The sequence below is a fragment of the Xenopus laevis genome, chromosome 6S (genome assembly GCF_017654675.1).
Source record: "Xenopus laevis strain J_2021 chromosome 6S, Xenopus_laevis_v10.1, whole genome shotgun sequence".
NCBI classification, from domain to species: Eukaryota; Metazoa; Chordata; class Amphibia; order Anura; family Pipidae; genus Xenopus; species Xenopus laevis.
The window spans coordinates 129,816,613-129,835,376 of NC_054382.1; the positions used below are offsets into that span (position 1 = coordinate 129,816,613).

An 18,764-nucleotide genomic window follows, 5' to 3' on the forward strand; every position below is an offset into this window, starting at 1 on the left:
ATTTGAGATCTATGAAGTGTAGAAAACAGAAAACGCAAAACAAAATTTCAACTTCAAACAAAACTTCTGCAAGTAAAAGTCGAGGTTCTACAGTAAGTAAAAGGGAGCTGCGCTGTTCCTATTGGACTTTTTAGCTATTCAAAGTTTTAGGGGGGTTATTTATTAAAACTCTTTTATTTTTCATTTTTATTAAAAAAAAAAAAATACCAAATTTACAAGCACAAATTACCTTAATTTGCAAAACAATCTACAGTTGTACCTGCGGGAAAAAGTCTTAACAAAATCAGGCAACAATGCGACTTGTGAACTTTTCCGAATTATTGTCCAAAAAAACTGATTTTCAAACAAAAACTAGCGCCGAACAGCCCAAAACCCTTGAAAAATCATGAAGGCAAAAAATATCGTAGTGTAAAAGGGACCATCTGCCATTGACTTTTACATGACTTTGACAAGTTTTTATACTTGGATTCAGATTTTTTAGCAGCTTTGGAGCATAATAAATCTTTTTTTAACCTCTAAAAATTCAGAATTTTCCCTTAAAAATAAAAATTCAAGGCTTAATAAACAGGACCCTGATTTTTTTCCAGATAGTAATTCCAAGATATTAAGGGATACATGTACTGTTAATATGAATGAATTTTGTTACAACAGTGCCATCTGCTGGTCAGTTTCCCACCAGTCTGACCACCAAGTAGTCAAGGAAGTTGTCAGGAGAAAGAAAGAGGCTGCTCTGATGTTCTTCTGCTTAGGAATACGATTAGAAACCTTTCTCACATCTTTCCTAAGCAGAAGAACATCAGCCTCTTTCTTTCTCCTGACAACTTCCTTGACTACTTGGTGGTCAGACTGGTGGGAAACTGACCAGCAGGTGGCGCAGTTGTAAAAAAATGTATTCATTTTAACAGCACATGTATCCCTTAATATCTTGGAATTAAAGACAAATAAATAATGAAGGTACATTGCAAAAGTGCTAAGTGTAGCATCCTCATCAATTTTACATTCACTACTTTTAAAGGTTTACTTATCCTTAAAGAATAGTTGTCTTTAATTACTTGGCGTTGCCAATATGTTCAGTATTAAATAAAGGCAACGGAAATGCACTTTAGCATCTTCATCCTCTCTAAGCAGGACTCAGTGTTGCATTTTTACAATAGGTTAGAGCGACATCATGCGTTTCACGCACAAGTTTGGCACAAGCACTGGTTCCCTTTGTTTATGTGGTTTTGGGGGGGAAAAAATATCATATGATTTCCTAAATACAAAAGAGGTAGACGTCATATCGTCTTTATGAGATGATGAGTAGATGAGTAAGGTGCATAAATCAACCTGTTCCTCCAGTACTAAGAGCACCAAACCATCATAACCGTTTCATTCTGCCACCAAACTCCATTACTTGATTCAAAAACAGTCGATTTCAGTTCTTCTTTAAATACAAAGTACATTGCTTATAAACTCAAACTCAGGAACCTATAACTTAATGGTATCCACACATCTCAATGGAATGGGATTCAATCACATTGCGTCAGTAACACTTTAACCGTACCAATGTATACAATATAGGACGGTGCTCCACAAAAACCAGCTGGTCATACTTTGGATGATCCTTCTCACTAATTGAGGATAAACAGAAAAGTTAACCAGTGTTATCTAGAACTTTAGGAATTTTTCCCCATCATACAGTACCTCTTCTGATCGAACCCTGATATCTGTCAAAAGGAAGCAAGTAGATACAAGCCAGACATTTTGTAGCCAGAGATAAGGAGCACCTTACATATTGGTATTTTTTGGAAATTGCTATGGTGGAAAGTAGATCCAAAACCTCCCAAACAACCTTGACTTCTAAGAGTTACAAAGCAGATATAGGTACCCCAAAGTGCAGTAGATTGAACTCTAGGGTAGTAACCATTAGTCATAATGAGGTTGACCAGTTACAGCGAATGGGTTGATATGGTTGGATGGTATGGGTTATAACAATGGAGATAATTTACTTGTGAAATGATCTCCAGGGATGGTGATCCCACTATGCTTTCAGGTGACATTCTCAAATAGGCAAGCAATTGTTTTAGTCTCAGATTTAGATGCCACAACCCAAATATGATAAACAATTTTGAAAATTGTAGTCAGTGTAGTGGAACATATGGGATTGTATATGTAGATATGAACCTCCGGAGGTTGATGAAGACCTGCCACCTCTTCTAGAATAATAAACCATTGCTCATACTACTGTTCTGTTTCTTCCCATAAAGCAGCATTTTTATTGGCCAGGTGGCCACCCTATGTCTAGGACATGGTAGACTCTATGAATATGATTGTCAACTTCAACACACAAGCTCTTTGGTGCATCAAACACTTGATATAGCAGAGAAAACAACATTCCACACCCTAGCTCCAACTCCTAGAATGCTCCTACCGGCAATGTTAGAGGGGACATCCTAGGAGTTGTAGTTGGAGAACAATAGATTGCCTATTCCATCTGCACTTATGTGCAATTTTAAAGTGGTAATGGTGGGATTGTCACCAACCCATTTTAGCCCAAGACGTAAAACATACAGTTCTCACAATTAATGGAGACTGTGATTTGACCAGAAAAAGGTCCTTCATAATTCTGCCATATATTGTCATATGACAGGTGTACAGAAATATGTTATTTTCAGTGCACTAACTAAATGGTCATGTTGACTGGCAATTCCTGATTACTTGTTTCTTGGACCAAAATAATTGATCTCATTCATCAGTCCTTTGGAGTTAGTGATAAAATGTGTTGACCTCAATGTGCTACTATAGATATATAAATAAATAACAGCATATTAGCCATGCCAAAATTAGTTTTCACAGCCTGATTTCTGTTAACAGTAACTTCAGCCAAGTTCTACCTTGTCTTGAATAGAAGATACACCAGATGCACCTCCAATGGCCAAATGAGTGGATGGCAGAAAGTAATTGACTACCAACATTAGTGGAACCATGCGGTGCTTTGATGTTTGCAAAGAAATATTCCATGACCTCAAACCTACACTTGAAATATTTAAGCAGCCTTAAAATTCAGGCAAAAAAAGTATAATTAAAATTTTCAGCCCCTTTAGGCTTCGGCCCCTACAATAAATACACAAGGATACAACTTGTAAGAATCTGAAAGGTTTCTTAAAAATAAATAATTACTTGGATAAAAAAATACGGTTCGTAATTAGTTTTTGAGATTGAAACCACCGGGAAACCGTTGGAAAGTATTCAATAATAAAAATGTTTATGACCAGGAAATGTGTATATTGGTTCTGTTGAGAAGGTTCCAACGTTCATTGCAACTAAATGAAGAAATCCATTATGTTGAAAGGGCTTTACACCCCCTAAAATGAAAAAAGGTCTACCATATAAACACCAAGCTCCTCGTCTAAGGCTCTGGCAAAACTTGAAATGGCTGAAGAATGGATGATGATGAAATGTTACCACTGTTTTTCCATTTAGAACATTTTTTTGTAAAAAAAAATACTTTTTTCTATCCATGTTAAAAAAAGAAACTCAACTTAGTGCCACATAGTTAAGAAAGTAGTGGTTCAAGGGTGGTCCACAGTCACTAGAAGACCTCCATTGGACATGACATTATAGGGAGCAGCAAACCCTCTTTTGTCTTTCTCCACATTAACCAGAAGCAGCAAAGTTGGTTGGGTGAATTATTTGGAGAGGGTGCCAATTGAAGACTCCTTATAAATATATGTAGGAGATGATCTCTCTCTTTGTGGAGGCTGAGCCTCCCTAAAACTTCATTATTCTGCACCCATGACTAGAGGAACAGAAAGAACATGACCAGCACTCAACTGCAACCTTGGAAATAAGTACAAAGTTAATGTATAATCCAGTTCTGCATGTCTTCAGCATAGAGTTGAACAATTCCCAACAGGAGGAGGTCCAGTTTCTAGTTGAGGCTGCATTTGAATTGACTGTACGTAATGGTGTGTTGAACATTATTGCTGGTTTCCACATGTCTGTAAGCAGATACTCTGAACCGATACCAGTTGCAGATTTGCTCAGGTCAGAAGCATCTTCCATTGAGAACTTTTTGGGCAGGTATTCCTTTTCATTGACTTTTAGAATGCAGCCAATCACATTCCAACTTTAGCTTTCCATACAGAGGTCCATGGCTGCCTTGTTCATAGATAGCTTCTATAAAACAATATTTATGTAGGGTCATCTGCCTCTGAACATAAGAACTTTGTTGATGGAGGTAAGATTTGCTAAAATGCTCGCTTCAAAATCCCCATCGTGGACTCCGGTCACACGGAAAGCTCCGCCTGATGCATTGTTTTCCCAGTAGTGGTGCCAGTTACCCTTGCTGTCTGCCCCAAATCCGTATAAGTCCACCTAGATAGGGAATAAAAATTAAAATACAGTAAATCTTATGGGGTTCCTCTGAAAGTCTAGAAGACCAATTGTAAAGCTGCTTAGACAAGTCCATCTATAACATCTGTCTTACTGTACCAGTCGAGAGCAGCCCTATTACAGTAATGACATTGTTGTACCCAGCAGCTCCCCATCTTGGGTCTTGTTAGGTAGTATTGTGTTTGTCTGTGGCTCTGCACATGCTCAGTGGGCTCTGTTGGGAAGGTAAGCTTAGGGGTGGTGGGAAATCATGTACAGAGGTGTAACTAAAGAGGAAGCAGACCCTGTGGCTGCAGGGGAGCCCAGGAGGTATAGGGGCCCCCACTGTTGGACTGGGCCAGTCGAGACACTGGGAAAAAACCCGGTGGGTCCGGGTCTGGACTGGGAGTCAAAATACCAGTCCATACCAAGTACTCAGAGGCCCAAATAGTACTCAACCAGCCCACTAATTAGTGATTGTCTATGGGACCTTACAGCAACCCCTCTGGCATTTGCCAGAATCCACAGATTGTCAGTCTGGGCCTAGGTGGGCCCCACTGGCCCAGACCCGGTCCTTGAGCGGAAGTTGGAATCGGCTTCCTACCTACCTCCCTGGCCCCTGCATGGCTGAAAGAAAAAGTAAGTAGGCGCAGGGTGCCATGGGGGGGGGGGGTTGTAGCTTGGGGAGGGGGGCCAGAGGGCACTTTGCCTCTGGGGTGGGGGTTGGCAGTGGGCCCCAAGGCAGCAGCGCCGGTGGGCCCTGGGCCACCAAGTCTGACTCTGGGGGGCCCTATGAGGCCCTAATTATTGAGAAATTTCAACATAAACTAAGAAATGAGATGTTGGGGGCCCTAAAATTTATTGAGCTTGATAAAAGACCAGTTGGTCTGAAACGTTGCTGTAATGCCCTTGGTCCAATAAAGGCCGTTTTATTCATGAAACAGTGGGTGCTGGACTAACTTTCTTCGCCCTAAAATTTATTTGCAGGGGGCCCAGTAACATCTATTTACACCACTAATCATGTTATTAACAACTACTTACAAAAAGCACAGCTTTCACTGAAAACACTAATGTACATGAATATATACAGTGGTATCACTTTAAATTCTTTGTTGTTTCAGTTTTGCTTTAAAGGTGAACTTCCCCTATACTATTGATGAAGAAGAAAAGGTTAGTTTGTACCTTATCACAGACGTGGAGGGCGAATATGACAGCCAGAAGCCCCGTGGAGGGGTATCGGCCGTGATTTAACAGCCACTTGTCGTACACGTACTTCATCAGCTCCGGACTGTAAACCAGAACCTAAACATGGAAACCTCCAGTTAGGGGCACATTGCAAACTGAATACGAGAACTGGGTCACGCACAGAACAGTAGAACATACAAATGGCATGAACATAGAGTTTGCTAGTTACAGAAATTCTCTGTGCTGCAGAGCTTACAATCTAATCTTCAACTGAGAGGAACAGAGATAAAGGGGAGATTTATGAGCTGGCGCAAAGTTTATGGGTGCTCACACCTGGCAAGTGTCAGCTTTATAGAAACTGTTGGCTTCGGGCTTTGACTTTTGGATTTAAAGGGATTCTGTCATGATTTTTGTGATGTAGTTTTTATTTCTAAATGACACTGTTTGCACTGCAAATAATTCACTGTACAATATAAAATGTCATTCCTGAACCAGCAAGTGTATTTAGTTGTAATATTGGTGTGTAGGTGCATCTCAGGTCATTTTGCCTGGTCATGTGATTTCAGAAAGAGCCAGCACTTTAGGATGGAACTGCTTTCTGGCAGGCTGTTGTTTCTCCTACTCAATGTAACTGAATGTGTCTCAGTGGGACCTGGATTTTACTATTGAGTGTTGTTCTTAGATCTACCAGGCAACTGTTATCTTGTGTTAGGGAGCTGCTATCTGGTTACCTTCCCATTGTTCTTTTGTTTGGTTGCTGGGGGGGGGGGGAAGGGAGGGGCTGATATCACTCCAACTTGCAGTACAGCAGTAAAGAGTGATTGAAGTTTGTCAGAGCACAAGTCACATGACCAGGGGCAGCTGGGAAATTGACAATATGTCTAGCCCCATGTCAGATTTCAAAATTGAATATAAAAAAATCTGTTTGCTCTTTTGAGAAATGGATTTCAGTGCAGAATTCTGCTGGAGCAGCACTATTAACTGATGTGTTGTGAATTTTTTTTCCCCATGACAGTATCCCTTTACGGTGTTTGGGAAGCCAGAATTCTAGCAAAATTGGCTTCTAATTGCAAAGCACTAGTGATGGGCGAATAAATTCTCCAGGTGGGAATTTGCGGCAAATCTCCACGTTTCACCGCCGGCGAATACATTTACAAAACTGCGGCAAAATTTTTTTTGACGTGCGTTGGAAAAGCATCAAAAAATTAGCATGTCAACACTATTCGGACGCCCATTGACTTTAACGCCGTTTCACGAATTTCAAGTCGAAACGCAAAGGGACAAATTCACTACAAAGCACCACCAGCTGCCATTGACATACAGTTAAGTGTAATTTCTAGTTGGCCCAGTAGGTGGCAGCAATCCCTAAAATTGGGCCTTTTTTAGGACTCCTAAGAAGTGATGAACGTGATGGACGAATATTGAGAAAACTGAGAAAATTAGCTGAATTTCATTGAAATCTTTGGATGACAATTTTTTTTGACTTGCGAGGAGGTACAACAATTTTTTTTAACCTATTGGAGTCTATGGGCCTCATTTCCTTGGGGAAAAATTTCGTTCATCACTACTCCCCAGAGTTTTTAGAATAGGGGGTGCTCCAAAGGCCATACATGGGTCCAGCTTGCACAGAATACACAGGCTAATCAGGGGGATAATGTGTGTGCGCTAGTGATGGGTGAATCTGACCCTGTTTCACCTCTCCAAAAAATCCACGAAACGGCAAAAAAATCGCCAAAATGCTTGGACCTCTATGGGTGGCAGTGTAACAATATTTTTTGATGTGCGACATTTTTTTTCACCCATTGGAGTCTATGGCTGTCATTTTTGCTGAAACTTGGCAAAAAATTTTGCTCGTCACTAATGTGCACCATTTGTAGCCCTGCATTTACAAAGGAGCCCTTATATCTGCCATTCCCAATTTTATACCTAAGAGCAATACTGGTTATCAGAGAAACAGCAGAACCACGCTAATCATTTGTTAGTTTGATTTATAATTAATACAGCATCTGTTGCTCTTGATACGAGGGAAGTTGTATGGCAGCTCCCACACCTATTTATAAATATATAAAATAAACTATACCCTTGTACTGTTTAAGGGAAGCACTATGGCCACTCCTATAAATAAAGTATATAAGCTACATATTAACCATGACATTATCCTTTATCTTCAGTGAGATGATGCAAAGAATAAAGGACCTCTGTACCCAAGAGCTTACAACCCCCTACATTAAACAGCAGGAGGGCAGTAAATGTTTGTGTATTCAGGGATCTATGGGCAGGTTTATGGCCCCAGTCTAATGGTTGGGCTTTATTTTCTGCTGAGAAAGTTCCGGCTGTTTATGGAGGAGCCCAGAGCCATCTGGTTAGTTTTATAATGGAACACGGATCCACTGGGATATTTGCACAGACAGACTAAGCTGGACGTCCCTGGATGAGGCAGGATTTTGGCAGCTGACTGAGAAGTGCGATGGGTGTATGATCCCTGGTCATTATGCTCAAGGCTCTGCTGTAACGCAGCAACAGTCATTTACAGCCACGGGCCTCACCAGAATCCTTTTGCTTTTCCCGGTGCATTTAAAGGATAAGTCAGCCTTCAACCAAATAAATGAATGTAAAATGGACGAGGGGGCTATTCTAAGCACTTATGCAATGTACATTCATTATTTTTTTTTCTTTAATTCCAAGATATTAAGGGATACATGTGCTGTTAATATGAATGAATTGTGTTACAACAGCGCCACCTGCTGGTCATTTTCCCACCAGTCTGACCACCAAGTAGTCAAGGAAGTTGTCAGGAGAAAGAAAGAGGCTGATGTTCTTCTGCTTAGGGAATGTCAGGGGGTGTATAGACTCCCAGCGGGAGTTGTCCGGACCAAGGAGGAAGCCCAGGGGTCAAAGTCCAAGTTCATGGTACAAATAGGGGTCAAGCAGAATCGTAATCCAAATCCAGGCAAAAGTCCAAATGCAGGCAGAATAGAAGCAAAGTCAAGGTTCAAGCAGGGTCAAAAGTCCAATAAACAATGTGGCATGAAATAATAAGCACCAAGGAACTCACAAATAGAGATGGGCAAATTTTTACACCTTGTTTCGATGCAGAAATGACGCCCATAGACTTTAATGGGCGTCGGCAACATTTCGCCTGCCGCAAATTTTTGGTGAAACGAAACGGGTCAAATTCACCCATCCCTACTCACAAAACGATTCTTACGATTGGGCATTGAACCAGCGTCCTGTGCGTCCTTTTATTTTGAATTTGGCGCCAGTCCGCGTGACGTCATTGCGCTGGCATCCTTATGTGGGGATCATGGGCAATGCCATCTTGGATTTGGCGTCGAAGAGAGGGGACGCGCCATCGGGCGCTCGCAACAGGGAAGATGCGAGAAAGTTTTCGAATTTTATTCCTAAGCAGAAGAACATCAGCCTCTTTCTTTCTCCTGACAACTTCCTTGACTACTTGCTGGTCAGACTGGTGGGAAACTGACCAACAGGTGGCGATGTTGTAACAAAATTCATTCATATTAACAGCACATGTATCCCTTAATATCTTGGAATTAAAGAAAAATAAATAATGAAGGTACATTGCAAAAGTGCTAAGTGTAGCATCCTCATCAATTTTACATTCACTTATTTTAAAGATTTACTTATCCTTTAAGTTCCAGGCAGCAGTGCACAGGGAAACAATAACAGCGGCCTGCTCTCTTCAGCATGGGTTTCCTACAACTTCTCTTCTTCACCCCACAAATATTTACTATAATAACAAGGAAACACCCAGAGAAGAAGGTACTGGAACATTATCTCCTTACCTTGTCCTTGGAGACTCGGACTTTACGCGGGACAGGAACATAAGTTCTGCGGAGACGAAATACAGAAGCTGAGCACAATGACCTGCATTGGCTGATACTCCCACATATTACATCATTCTAACACAAGTGCAAACTGGTCCTGGTCTAGTAACCCACGGCAACTAATCAGCAATGAGTTTATGCTCCGTGTAAAGCAGTTAGACCTGGAGAAATGTTGCTGTGGCTAATTTGCGCTTCTACATGTACAGAGATTATACATCATTTTCGTCAGTCCCTTTGCTAGAGGAGCTTACAATCTAAGGTCTCTACGACATTCACACACTGTGGTCAACATTATCATGGGGCCTTTATGTTTTTGGAATGTAGGAGGAAACCACAGTATAGGATTTGTACCAGTCCAGTTTAAACCCAGACAGTCCAGTTTTCGTACGTGCTGCCTGCCCTGTTATCCAAGTTAGGAATGATTCTCCTAGACCTAGACTGATGCAGCGATCGGCCAATCGGCCAGCACCATAACATAGCCCTGCCCCATGACATCACTGGTCCAGGAAGGGGGGCAGCAGTGAAAAGTTGCAAACCCTACCACAGTACCCCGAGGAAATCCATGGAGCAGCGTCGGACTGGAGGAGTCTGTGCCCACCTGGGCTGCCACATCATGGGTCACACACCCCCTGTCTCCCCTCCTCCACCCCCCATGGGCCCTCAGCCTATTCCCCCAGGGCCTCCTGCCTTGAATACCCTTCTGTCTTCAGGAGGTCAGGAAGAAGCGACGACTCTACCAGCTGCTGGGGGTGGATCTGGGCCGGCAGAGCCCACAAAGGCTGAGGGCCCACCGGGTTTTTCCCGGTGTCCCGCCAGCCCAGTCCAACCCTGTCATGAGAAGAACGTACAAAATCCTTACAAATAGCACCATGGCTGGAAGAGAACCCAGAATCCAAGCGAGATTTCATTCTTTCCAGTAGAAGGTGATTACTGTACTTTACAATCTTCACCTTTCACTGTAAGCCCCTCCACACCCCCAAACTGCTTTCTCTTCACATTGTCTCTACCTCATTCTGATAGGATTTCGTCAGCTTGTTGCAATGACCCTTATTGTCCCCTAGGGGGCGACAGAGAACTACTTGATACTAATTCCATTCATTATGACAAACAATAATATTCAGTCTAGTGCTACAATAGCCATGAAACATTTCCACTACTCTGGGGAGTCGTATCATATGCAATAAAACCCTCTGTTCTAGAAAATGCTGAGGGAATGGTTTAAAAGGAAAGTGCCCCTAAAAAGGCAAACTAACCCCAAATATACAGGATTCTAATTTCATCTAGTGTCGTGTAGTGTAATTTTAACCAAATCCACTCCAATAACAGCCTTTGTAATGCAGCGACACCCAGAGAAAAGCTGAAGATGTCTGGTGTAGTGTGCAAGGCAAGTGATATCACAATATCCAACCACACAAACCATTGTGATATCAACAAGCTATATATATAGCTTCCTGAAGAAGCCTCAGTTGGAGCCCGAAACGTTGAGCAAGAATAAACTTTCACTTGGCTTTTGAGACACAAAGTCCTTGGAGTGCGGTTTGTTTGTTTTCTGCTATACTAATGTGTTGACCGGCACCAAGGCATTTGAGGACAGTTTAGAGTGCACCAGTTGTATGGGATATATATATATATATATATTAGTCGTTTTTGATCCAAATAAACACCTTTTTTGATTTTGATAAGTCCTGTGAGTGCAAGCTTCTTTATTTCACTATATATATATATATATATATATATATATATATATATATATATATATATATATATATATATATATAAGCAATGCAGAAGAACCGCACTCACAGGACTTGCTGAATCAATCTTCCAAAGATTTATTATGCTTAACGCTCCGGTCCACCACAGGGACCTTTGTCAGGAATGAAAGAGTGTATATAAATATACTGAAGGGCACGAGAAGAGGGATCAGAAAGGTTGGGGTGCATAAACGGGGTTGAACAGTATTGGTCATTTGGTTACACAAGACTGCTAGCAAAAAGTAGAGCAGCAGTAATGTACCTTTATAATATTTAAATGATCCATTGGTCATGGTTAAACTTACTTTCCCTTTAAATACCTACAGAATGTAAAACAAGTATAATGCGTGTTCTGCTTCTCAGACGATATATTCCTGCACACGTCACTGCCAAATGAACTAATAGCCTTGGGCGTACCCTGAGAGCCAGAGATGGTATCTCCTAATATGTGCCATCTGTTTATCACCCATTGTGACATCACTCTGATGTTTAATAAGGGCCCAGCCAAACATTCTCTACCTGAAATTACCTCTATCTTATCTCTGTTGTGTGGATTGCTGGAAATGCCTGGTTTTAGCTAAAGCAATAAATGAAAATGATAGTTGGTAGGGAACTGTGAAGACTTATTTATCCTTCTCCCTAGGAACACATGGGCTTATGATTATTAACTGGTAACAAAGTCCAACCCACCTCTCCCCAACAACTCTTTTACTAAGATACTTTCAGCCAAACGACCAGAGTGATTGGGATTCTACTGAGATTTTTCAAACAACACCACACCACAGATTGAGTGGGTATAAGGGCATGCTTTGCACCTCCTCAGATTTTAATGAACTCCAAAATTATTCTATGCACACGGTGAGCTTTGCTTTGCATTCCTTCAGTTAAAAGGTGTGTGTGTACCTTGTTTGGGTACAAGAATACAGAAAATAAATAAATCTCTGCATCTGGAAGGGAGTAAAATGTAACTAATATTTGTTATTTTCATAAGCCAAACACAATGGGGTTTGATGATTCGCCATTGTTACCGCTTTCAGGCACTTCGTAGTTTTATGGGTGCAGGCGTAACTTCGCTAGCGAAAGAGACAGACGATTGCGATCATTCGCACTCTATTGACAAATTTTCGCTCTGGCGAATGGACGTTACTCCGCAAATTCAAGATGCGGATTTTACTGAACGTTGCCTCTTTCGCCAGACTTGCCTTCTCCAGCTCAGACCAGACGAAGTGCACAGATCTTCCTCATTCTTCTGTTACTTACATATTATTTAGTGGAAAAAGTTTCTAAGTTCCAAAAAACGCTGGCGTCTTTTCCTTTTTTCAGAATAATAGGCTGCAAAAGTCCTTTTTTTGGGTAACCCGGTTCCCCCCTACATTTTCTATCATATGAAACATTAACTATACACGGGGCTCATGTGTAGGGCATTATAACAGCTCTTTTTTATTTATTAAGGTTCCCTGGACTTGTGTATTGTAATATATTTGCTGCAACATATACGTCCATTCAACTTTAAATTTCCCGCCATAAGCAAATTAGCATGATCGAAGACCTCTAACGAACTTGTGCTAGGCATAATTGAACGCTTGCGCATCTTCGCTTTAAAGTAACGATAGCGAAAATTAGCCAGTGTTCAGCGCCCTGGACGCAACTTCACATTTTAGTAAATTAGCTTTGTCTGAGCGAATTTTCGCCTGTTGAAGTGTTGCGATGACTGTGAAGCCGTCCCTGGTGAATTTTCGCCGCTTAGTAGATTTACCCCATAGTGCCTCTGTTGGATATCAGCAGGGAAAGTGGTGACTGGGGGAAAGATGATTCAAGAATTGGAATTATAAGTTTCTAATTGGTTTATAAGATCTAAATAAAGTCTATTGTCCTTAGGCTGTGCCCCTGTCTAGTGGAATTTTGAAGAGAAGGATTTTGGGATTACCAGCAAGAAAAGGGAGCACTTATTGTCTGTCCAAAGGGCAGGGTACTGGTACGGTTGCCATACTGAGACCATTTCCGCAGAAAATGACAACCCCTTCACCCCCAATCGGATGCAAAGATTGTGGTTGATTCACAATTGCACGAACCACCGGCAGACCCTGGTGCAGTCGCACCACCTACACCCCTGGTAGTTCTGACACTGATTTCTCACAAAACTTACATTAACAGATCTGCTTTTTCAACTGGATGTCACAACCGAGTAGAAGGGGACACTTCTTGGAGGACATGAGTGAATGACGTATATAAATTGAACCAGCAGCACTTAGAGTCACAATTAGCCATTATTTACTCATAGTTACTCATAAGACACTAATGTGATTCCATAAGGTAAATGTTTGCAATGAACACATCCTTGTTGGCTCCAATCATCTTAAGGGTTTAACCTCATATGATCTTCATACACTTTCTAAAGATCTTAGCATGGTTCTCAGGCCCTGTTTTAAGACACAAAACTTAATCCCACCTAATCAAACAGGGAACTGCCATCAAAAGTGATGTGCCTAGACTTGTTTCTGGTGTCTGGTTCCTTGTCTCTATATCTGTTTCTACCCTGTTGTCTATGGTTCTAGTTCTGTTATGCCCTGGGGTCTACTGCTTCTGGTGACTCAGAGTTGGTTGCTCTCTTTCGTTCCATGCCTGGGACCCAGTTTGATTTACTGGTTACTGACTGTGGCTGATTCTTCTAGTTATCATCTGTCTGTTCATAACACCAGGCTATCTAGGTTGAAAGACAGACGTCCAACAAGTTCAACATTTTTAATGTACATTAAATTTGTCTAGATACTCTAGATGCAGTATCCTACTTTTTTTTGATTTGAGGTAAGAGGGGTTGATTATAGGTGGACAGTCGCTCTGTAGCCAGGTTCTGTACATATCCTCTGGGTTTGGGTCACCTCTTTCTTAATAGTCCAAGTAACCTTGTAGTGGTATAATTAACCTACACAATTGTGCTCATGGCGTACAATAAGAACTATAAGGCTACTTGTGTCACCAGTGAGACCTCAATAAAATGCTAGTCCAAGCTTTCTTCTAGCTTCCTGTAAAGCACACAAGAAATACGTTTGAAATGAGGTTTTGACAAGTCAGTCCGAAAGACGATGGTTCCTTCACAGGTTTCTCCATGGACCCCTGTCTGCCTAAGAACTCTTAGGCAGATTTTATAACTAAATCTCAAAAGAATCCAGCCTGTTAAAACTCAGAGCACAACAGAAATCAGACTTACCGGTTGATGGTCCCATTAGTGAGCGCACTGACGATCCACTGCAGGTCTAGAGTCTTGAAAGGGATAAGGATCATGCTGACATTGACATGCAAGTCCCTGACGCTCTCAGGATAGACAAAGTGATGTGTGGTTTTACTCCCAACGTCTTTTTCAAAACGAGCTGTTGGGGCGTGGTTCATCCTGAAAGCCAGACAGATCATACACATGTTATTTAATTTTCTTCAGTTGCAAGATTGTAATTAAAGTTATTTATACAGACCAACGTGGGGAAATAATGCTTGGACGAAACTTTTATTTTGATTCTGACTAACTGGAATGTCATCACTTCCTATTGGAAAACAAATAACTTCCTTTGGGCAAAAAGAGAGAAAGCACCATTCATAGTCATGATTATTTTTCAAAGCCTGAAATAATGTTTAAATAAGGGGATTTCCGTAACAAATTTCTGTTTCTATATCAACCATAACTAGACATCCCCAGCACTCTGGAAACTTTTTGAAGCTTTGTAAACCATTTCCAACACTTATGAAACTTCATGGAAACAGTAAACTTTAGTCCCGTGTTACATATATATATATATATATTTTTTTTTTTAAAGAGGTGCATATAATCACCCACACAACATTTTGTAAAATTGCTGAGTGTAGTCTTCTGAGCACTTTTGTCAGTTTGTAATAAGGAATGTGGGAATGCTGCTTAGAATTAGGCAACATTTTAGCCTAATTCTAATTCTGGGGTTTTCAATATTAAATAATATTTAATATTATTAGAAGTGGAACCTGCATAATTCATCATGGTTTGAGTTCTGCTGTGAAGGAATTTCACTGGTGGTAAGGTGTTGGCATCTCTACTGCACATCTGGGGGTGAAGGAATTACTCTAAGGAGTTAGGGGTGGTGTTTATTGCGTTTCACATATCAAATATCAACCATGCATTCATGGATACTGGATTTACATTTCAGACATCTGGTGACGCATGTATCAAACCTGAGTTTATTAATTTTTACAAAAGAAACGTCTCTATGTACTGTATGGGGCCTTCTAAGGGGCAGATTTATTAAGGTTCAAATGGTAAATTAGAATTTTCAATTTTTTTTTTTCAAAACTCACAAATTTAAATACTAAATCACCAATTCGAATTTGATTGTGAGATTTATCACACCTCAACCCTGGAAACAGTTCTAATTCGAATATTCACCACCTATGGCAGAGGTCCGTTGAACCATTTGAAGATGTTAAAGGACTAGTAACGTTAAATTTTTGTTTTAAAAACCAAGACATATTTAACTTTAAAATTGCAAAGTCTTTATTAAAAAATAACTTACCGAAACTCGATTGCTCCTCCCTGGCTATCTCCTATAAGGAAGGCAGGGAGGAGAAATCAAGCATCGCACAATGGGTGGTCGCCCTGTCGCCTTTTCTGAAGAGGAGCGCAAGCGGTGTTTCAGTAAGTTATTTTTTAATAAAGACTTTGCAATTTTAAAGTTAAATATGTCTTGGTGTATTTTTTCGTCATATACAAATTAATTTTTTTTTAAATTTTTTGACGTTACTGGTCCTTTAATTGCCTTCCTGATATTCAAGTTTTTTTTCAGAGGAAACTCTAATCGAATTTGATTTGAATTTTTACATTGTTCATATTCGATCGAATATTAAACCAAGTTTTTTCATAAATAACCTCCCAATTGAATTGTGGATACATTCGAATTTATTAAAAAAAATTCACATAACTTTGAAATTTGACCTTTGATAAATCTGGAATTCATCTCAAATGAGACTGAAAACAATATTATAGGCTTTACTGTATATGTACAGCAAATATTGTAGGTGCTTGACGGTGTGCAACGAAAACATGCCTGAGACACTAATTTGCCAACCATTGGAAAGTGCCCTTTAGTCAAATTTAAAGGCTACTAAGCTGCCCAGCAAACTGAGACTGAGAATATTTTTTATTTCAAACCACTGTCAGCTAGTAATTCACCATGTCTAATTAAAATCTAGCTGCCAAACAGCAGGACGTAGCTATTTCCACCAGAAAAAACTGTCTGGCCGAAATAGCACATTAATAGACCAATAACTACATTTTTTATTCTTTGAGTTCTTCCTCTACTTAAAAAAAAAGTTAAACTGATTTATTACATTTTAAAAAATCTTTTAAAAAAAAAAAGATGTGAAAAAACAATGTTACAAAATATTCCAGATTGTTCTTCTTTTTGAAAAATAAAAACGTGAAACTGATTTATTATGTTTTCATTATTACATTGCAAAAAGTCTTCTTTTAAAAGTGAAACATTATAGTCTAATTTTTTTTTCTTCTTACATATGAAAAAGATGTGAAACTGATTAAATGCATTTTGTAGATCATTTTTCCTTTTTTTAAAAAACATTTTCAAAAAAGTACAACGTCACTATTACATTTTCCAGATTGATTTTTCATTTTAAAATAAAAATGATGGATTTCTTTGTTTTTAAAGTTATTAGATTTCTTAGCGCTATGCCAGTTCTCTTTTAAGGAAATACCAGACCTTAAAATGGATTTTATTGACCTTTCTCACCTTAAGACAAAGTCATGTTCATCAATCTCTGGCCCATAATTGGAGCTCTTCAGGTTGCCGGAGTTTCCCACCACGGCGCAGGTTCTACAGCGGTATGGGCTCTGATCCATCAAATCAAAATCTCCAGGAATGACTTCAAATAATTCCTCCATAACTTCATAAATGTCCTTGGGTTTTGTCTCACCCTGCAGAGTCTGTTGGGGAAACAAAATGATGTTGTAGTTCTTTATTCACTATATAATTATTTCTTAATGGTCTATTTAAAGGTAATGACACACGAGTAAACGTTATTCTCTTTCAAACTTTAATGAGCAAAAGTATCAGGACGCTCAATCTAAAATGTGATGCCCTCACTTGGGACACTATCTGCTGAGTTCCAAATTGTCTGTAGAAGCAAAGTCACTAGTGAGGGGAGAATCTGTCGCATTTTGATTTGCCGAATAATTTGCGAATTTATAGAAAAATTTGTGAAACCCGAAAAATTTGGGCATCAAAATAATTTTTGACACGAGGGACAATTTTTATGCACGCAACTATTTTGTCCAAATGCATTAAAGTCAACGGGCATTGGAATCATTTTGATGCGCGTCAATTTTTATGCACGCGACTAATCTGACGCGTGACAATTTTTTTTGTAGAGATGGATTTCGCAGGCAATATTTGCTGCAGTTTCGCGCAAATCCATGTCTGGCGAATTTATTCGCTCATCACTAAGGGCAAATTTATCAAGAGTCGAAGTGAAAATTCCAATTTAAAAATTCAATTTTCGAGCTATTTTTAGTGTACTATTATAATATCAAAATTTTATCATGTACGGTCTCTTTAAAACTTCGACAATTTGCCATCTATGGGGGACCTCCTAGAACCTTTTTGGAGTAATTTGGTGGACTGTGAAAAATCAAAGTTTTTTGGGGCAAATGCTTCGATTTGAATTCGATCGAATGCGGTAAAACTTCGATTCGAAAGAATTTTAATACAGCCTAATCACCTGAAGTTAAAAACTTAAATTTTTTAAAATAAATTTTGATTGTTCTTTTTTATTAGAATTTTGAGTTGATGGATATTTAAAACAACTCCCATGACCTTGAAAATCGACCCTTGATAAATCTGCCCATAAAAGTCACTGCAAAAATTATTTGTAGGGCATTTCAAGGTTTTCATGGGTGATCAGAGACAAACAAACGTAACATCACCCCATGCAATGCCAAGCGTTGGCTGGAGTGGTCTAAAGAACACCGCTATTGGAATTTGGATCAATGGCAATCCAAAAAAAATGTCTATGTAAATGTCAGGTGCCAGGAGAACACTACCTGCCTGAATGCATAATACGAATGGGAAATTTTGGTGGAGGAGGAATAACGGTCTGGGGCAGTTTCTATGGTTAGGGTTAAGGCCCCGTGTTCCACTGAAAGCAAACCTAAAGGCTACAGGATACAATGACCACTGTGATTATTTTGTGTTTCTGACTTAGGCTCAGCACAAACAGGTTTGATGGCCCCAGAGTAGAAGAACATGAAGGATCTGAATTGATTCTGGCCTCAACAAAGCTGAACATTTGTGGGATAAATTAGAACCTTGACTGTGAGACAGGCCTGATCTCCATCATCAGTGCCCAACCTCACTAATTGTGGCTGAAATCCCACCAACAATGTTCCAATATCCAGTGGGAACCTTTCCAAAAGAATAGAGGCTGTTTTAGCAGCAAAGGGAGGAACGACTTTATGATAGTCGCCTTGGTTTGGGAAGGAGATGCTGGACGGGCAGATATTGAGATACTTTTGGCCATACAGTCTATATGTATGTAATACACTTGACAAAGCCTTATAATACAGCTCTATATAAAAATAATAATAGCTGATATTTAT

General features: G+C 39.9%; 1 protein-coding gene across 3 annotated transcripts in view; it reads right to left on the reverse strand.

Moving 5' to 3' along the window:
* Window positions 1-907: 907 nt before the first annotated feature.
* Window positions 908-18,764, reverse strand: part of st3gal1.S (ST3 beta-galactoside alpha-2,3-sialyltransferase 1 S homeolog) — a 74,482-nt gene continuing 56,625 nt past the window's right edge. For all 3 annotated transcript variants that reach the window (XM_018223980.2, XM_041568030.1, XM_018223981.2), the window contains 5 exons: window positions 16,900-17,093; window positions 14,346-14,525; window positions 9,342-9,387; window positions 5,536-5,655; window positions 908-4,356 (listed from right to left, as the gene is read on the reverse strand). In XM_018223980.2, coding sequence (XP_018079469.1) covers window positions 4,183-4,356; window positions 5,536-5,655; window positions 9,342-9,387; window positions 14,346-14,525; window positions 16,900-17,093 — 714 coding nt within the window. In that variant the 3' untranslated portion in view covers window positions 908-4,182. The remainder of the gene's footprint in view (window positions 4,357-5,535; window positions 5,656-9,341; window positions 9,388-14,345; window positions 14,526-16,899; window positions 17,094-18,764) is intronic.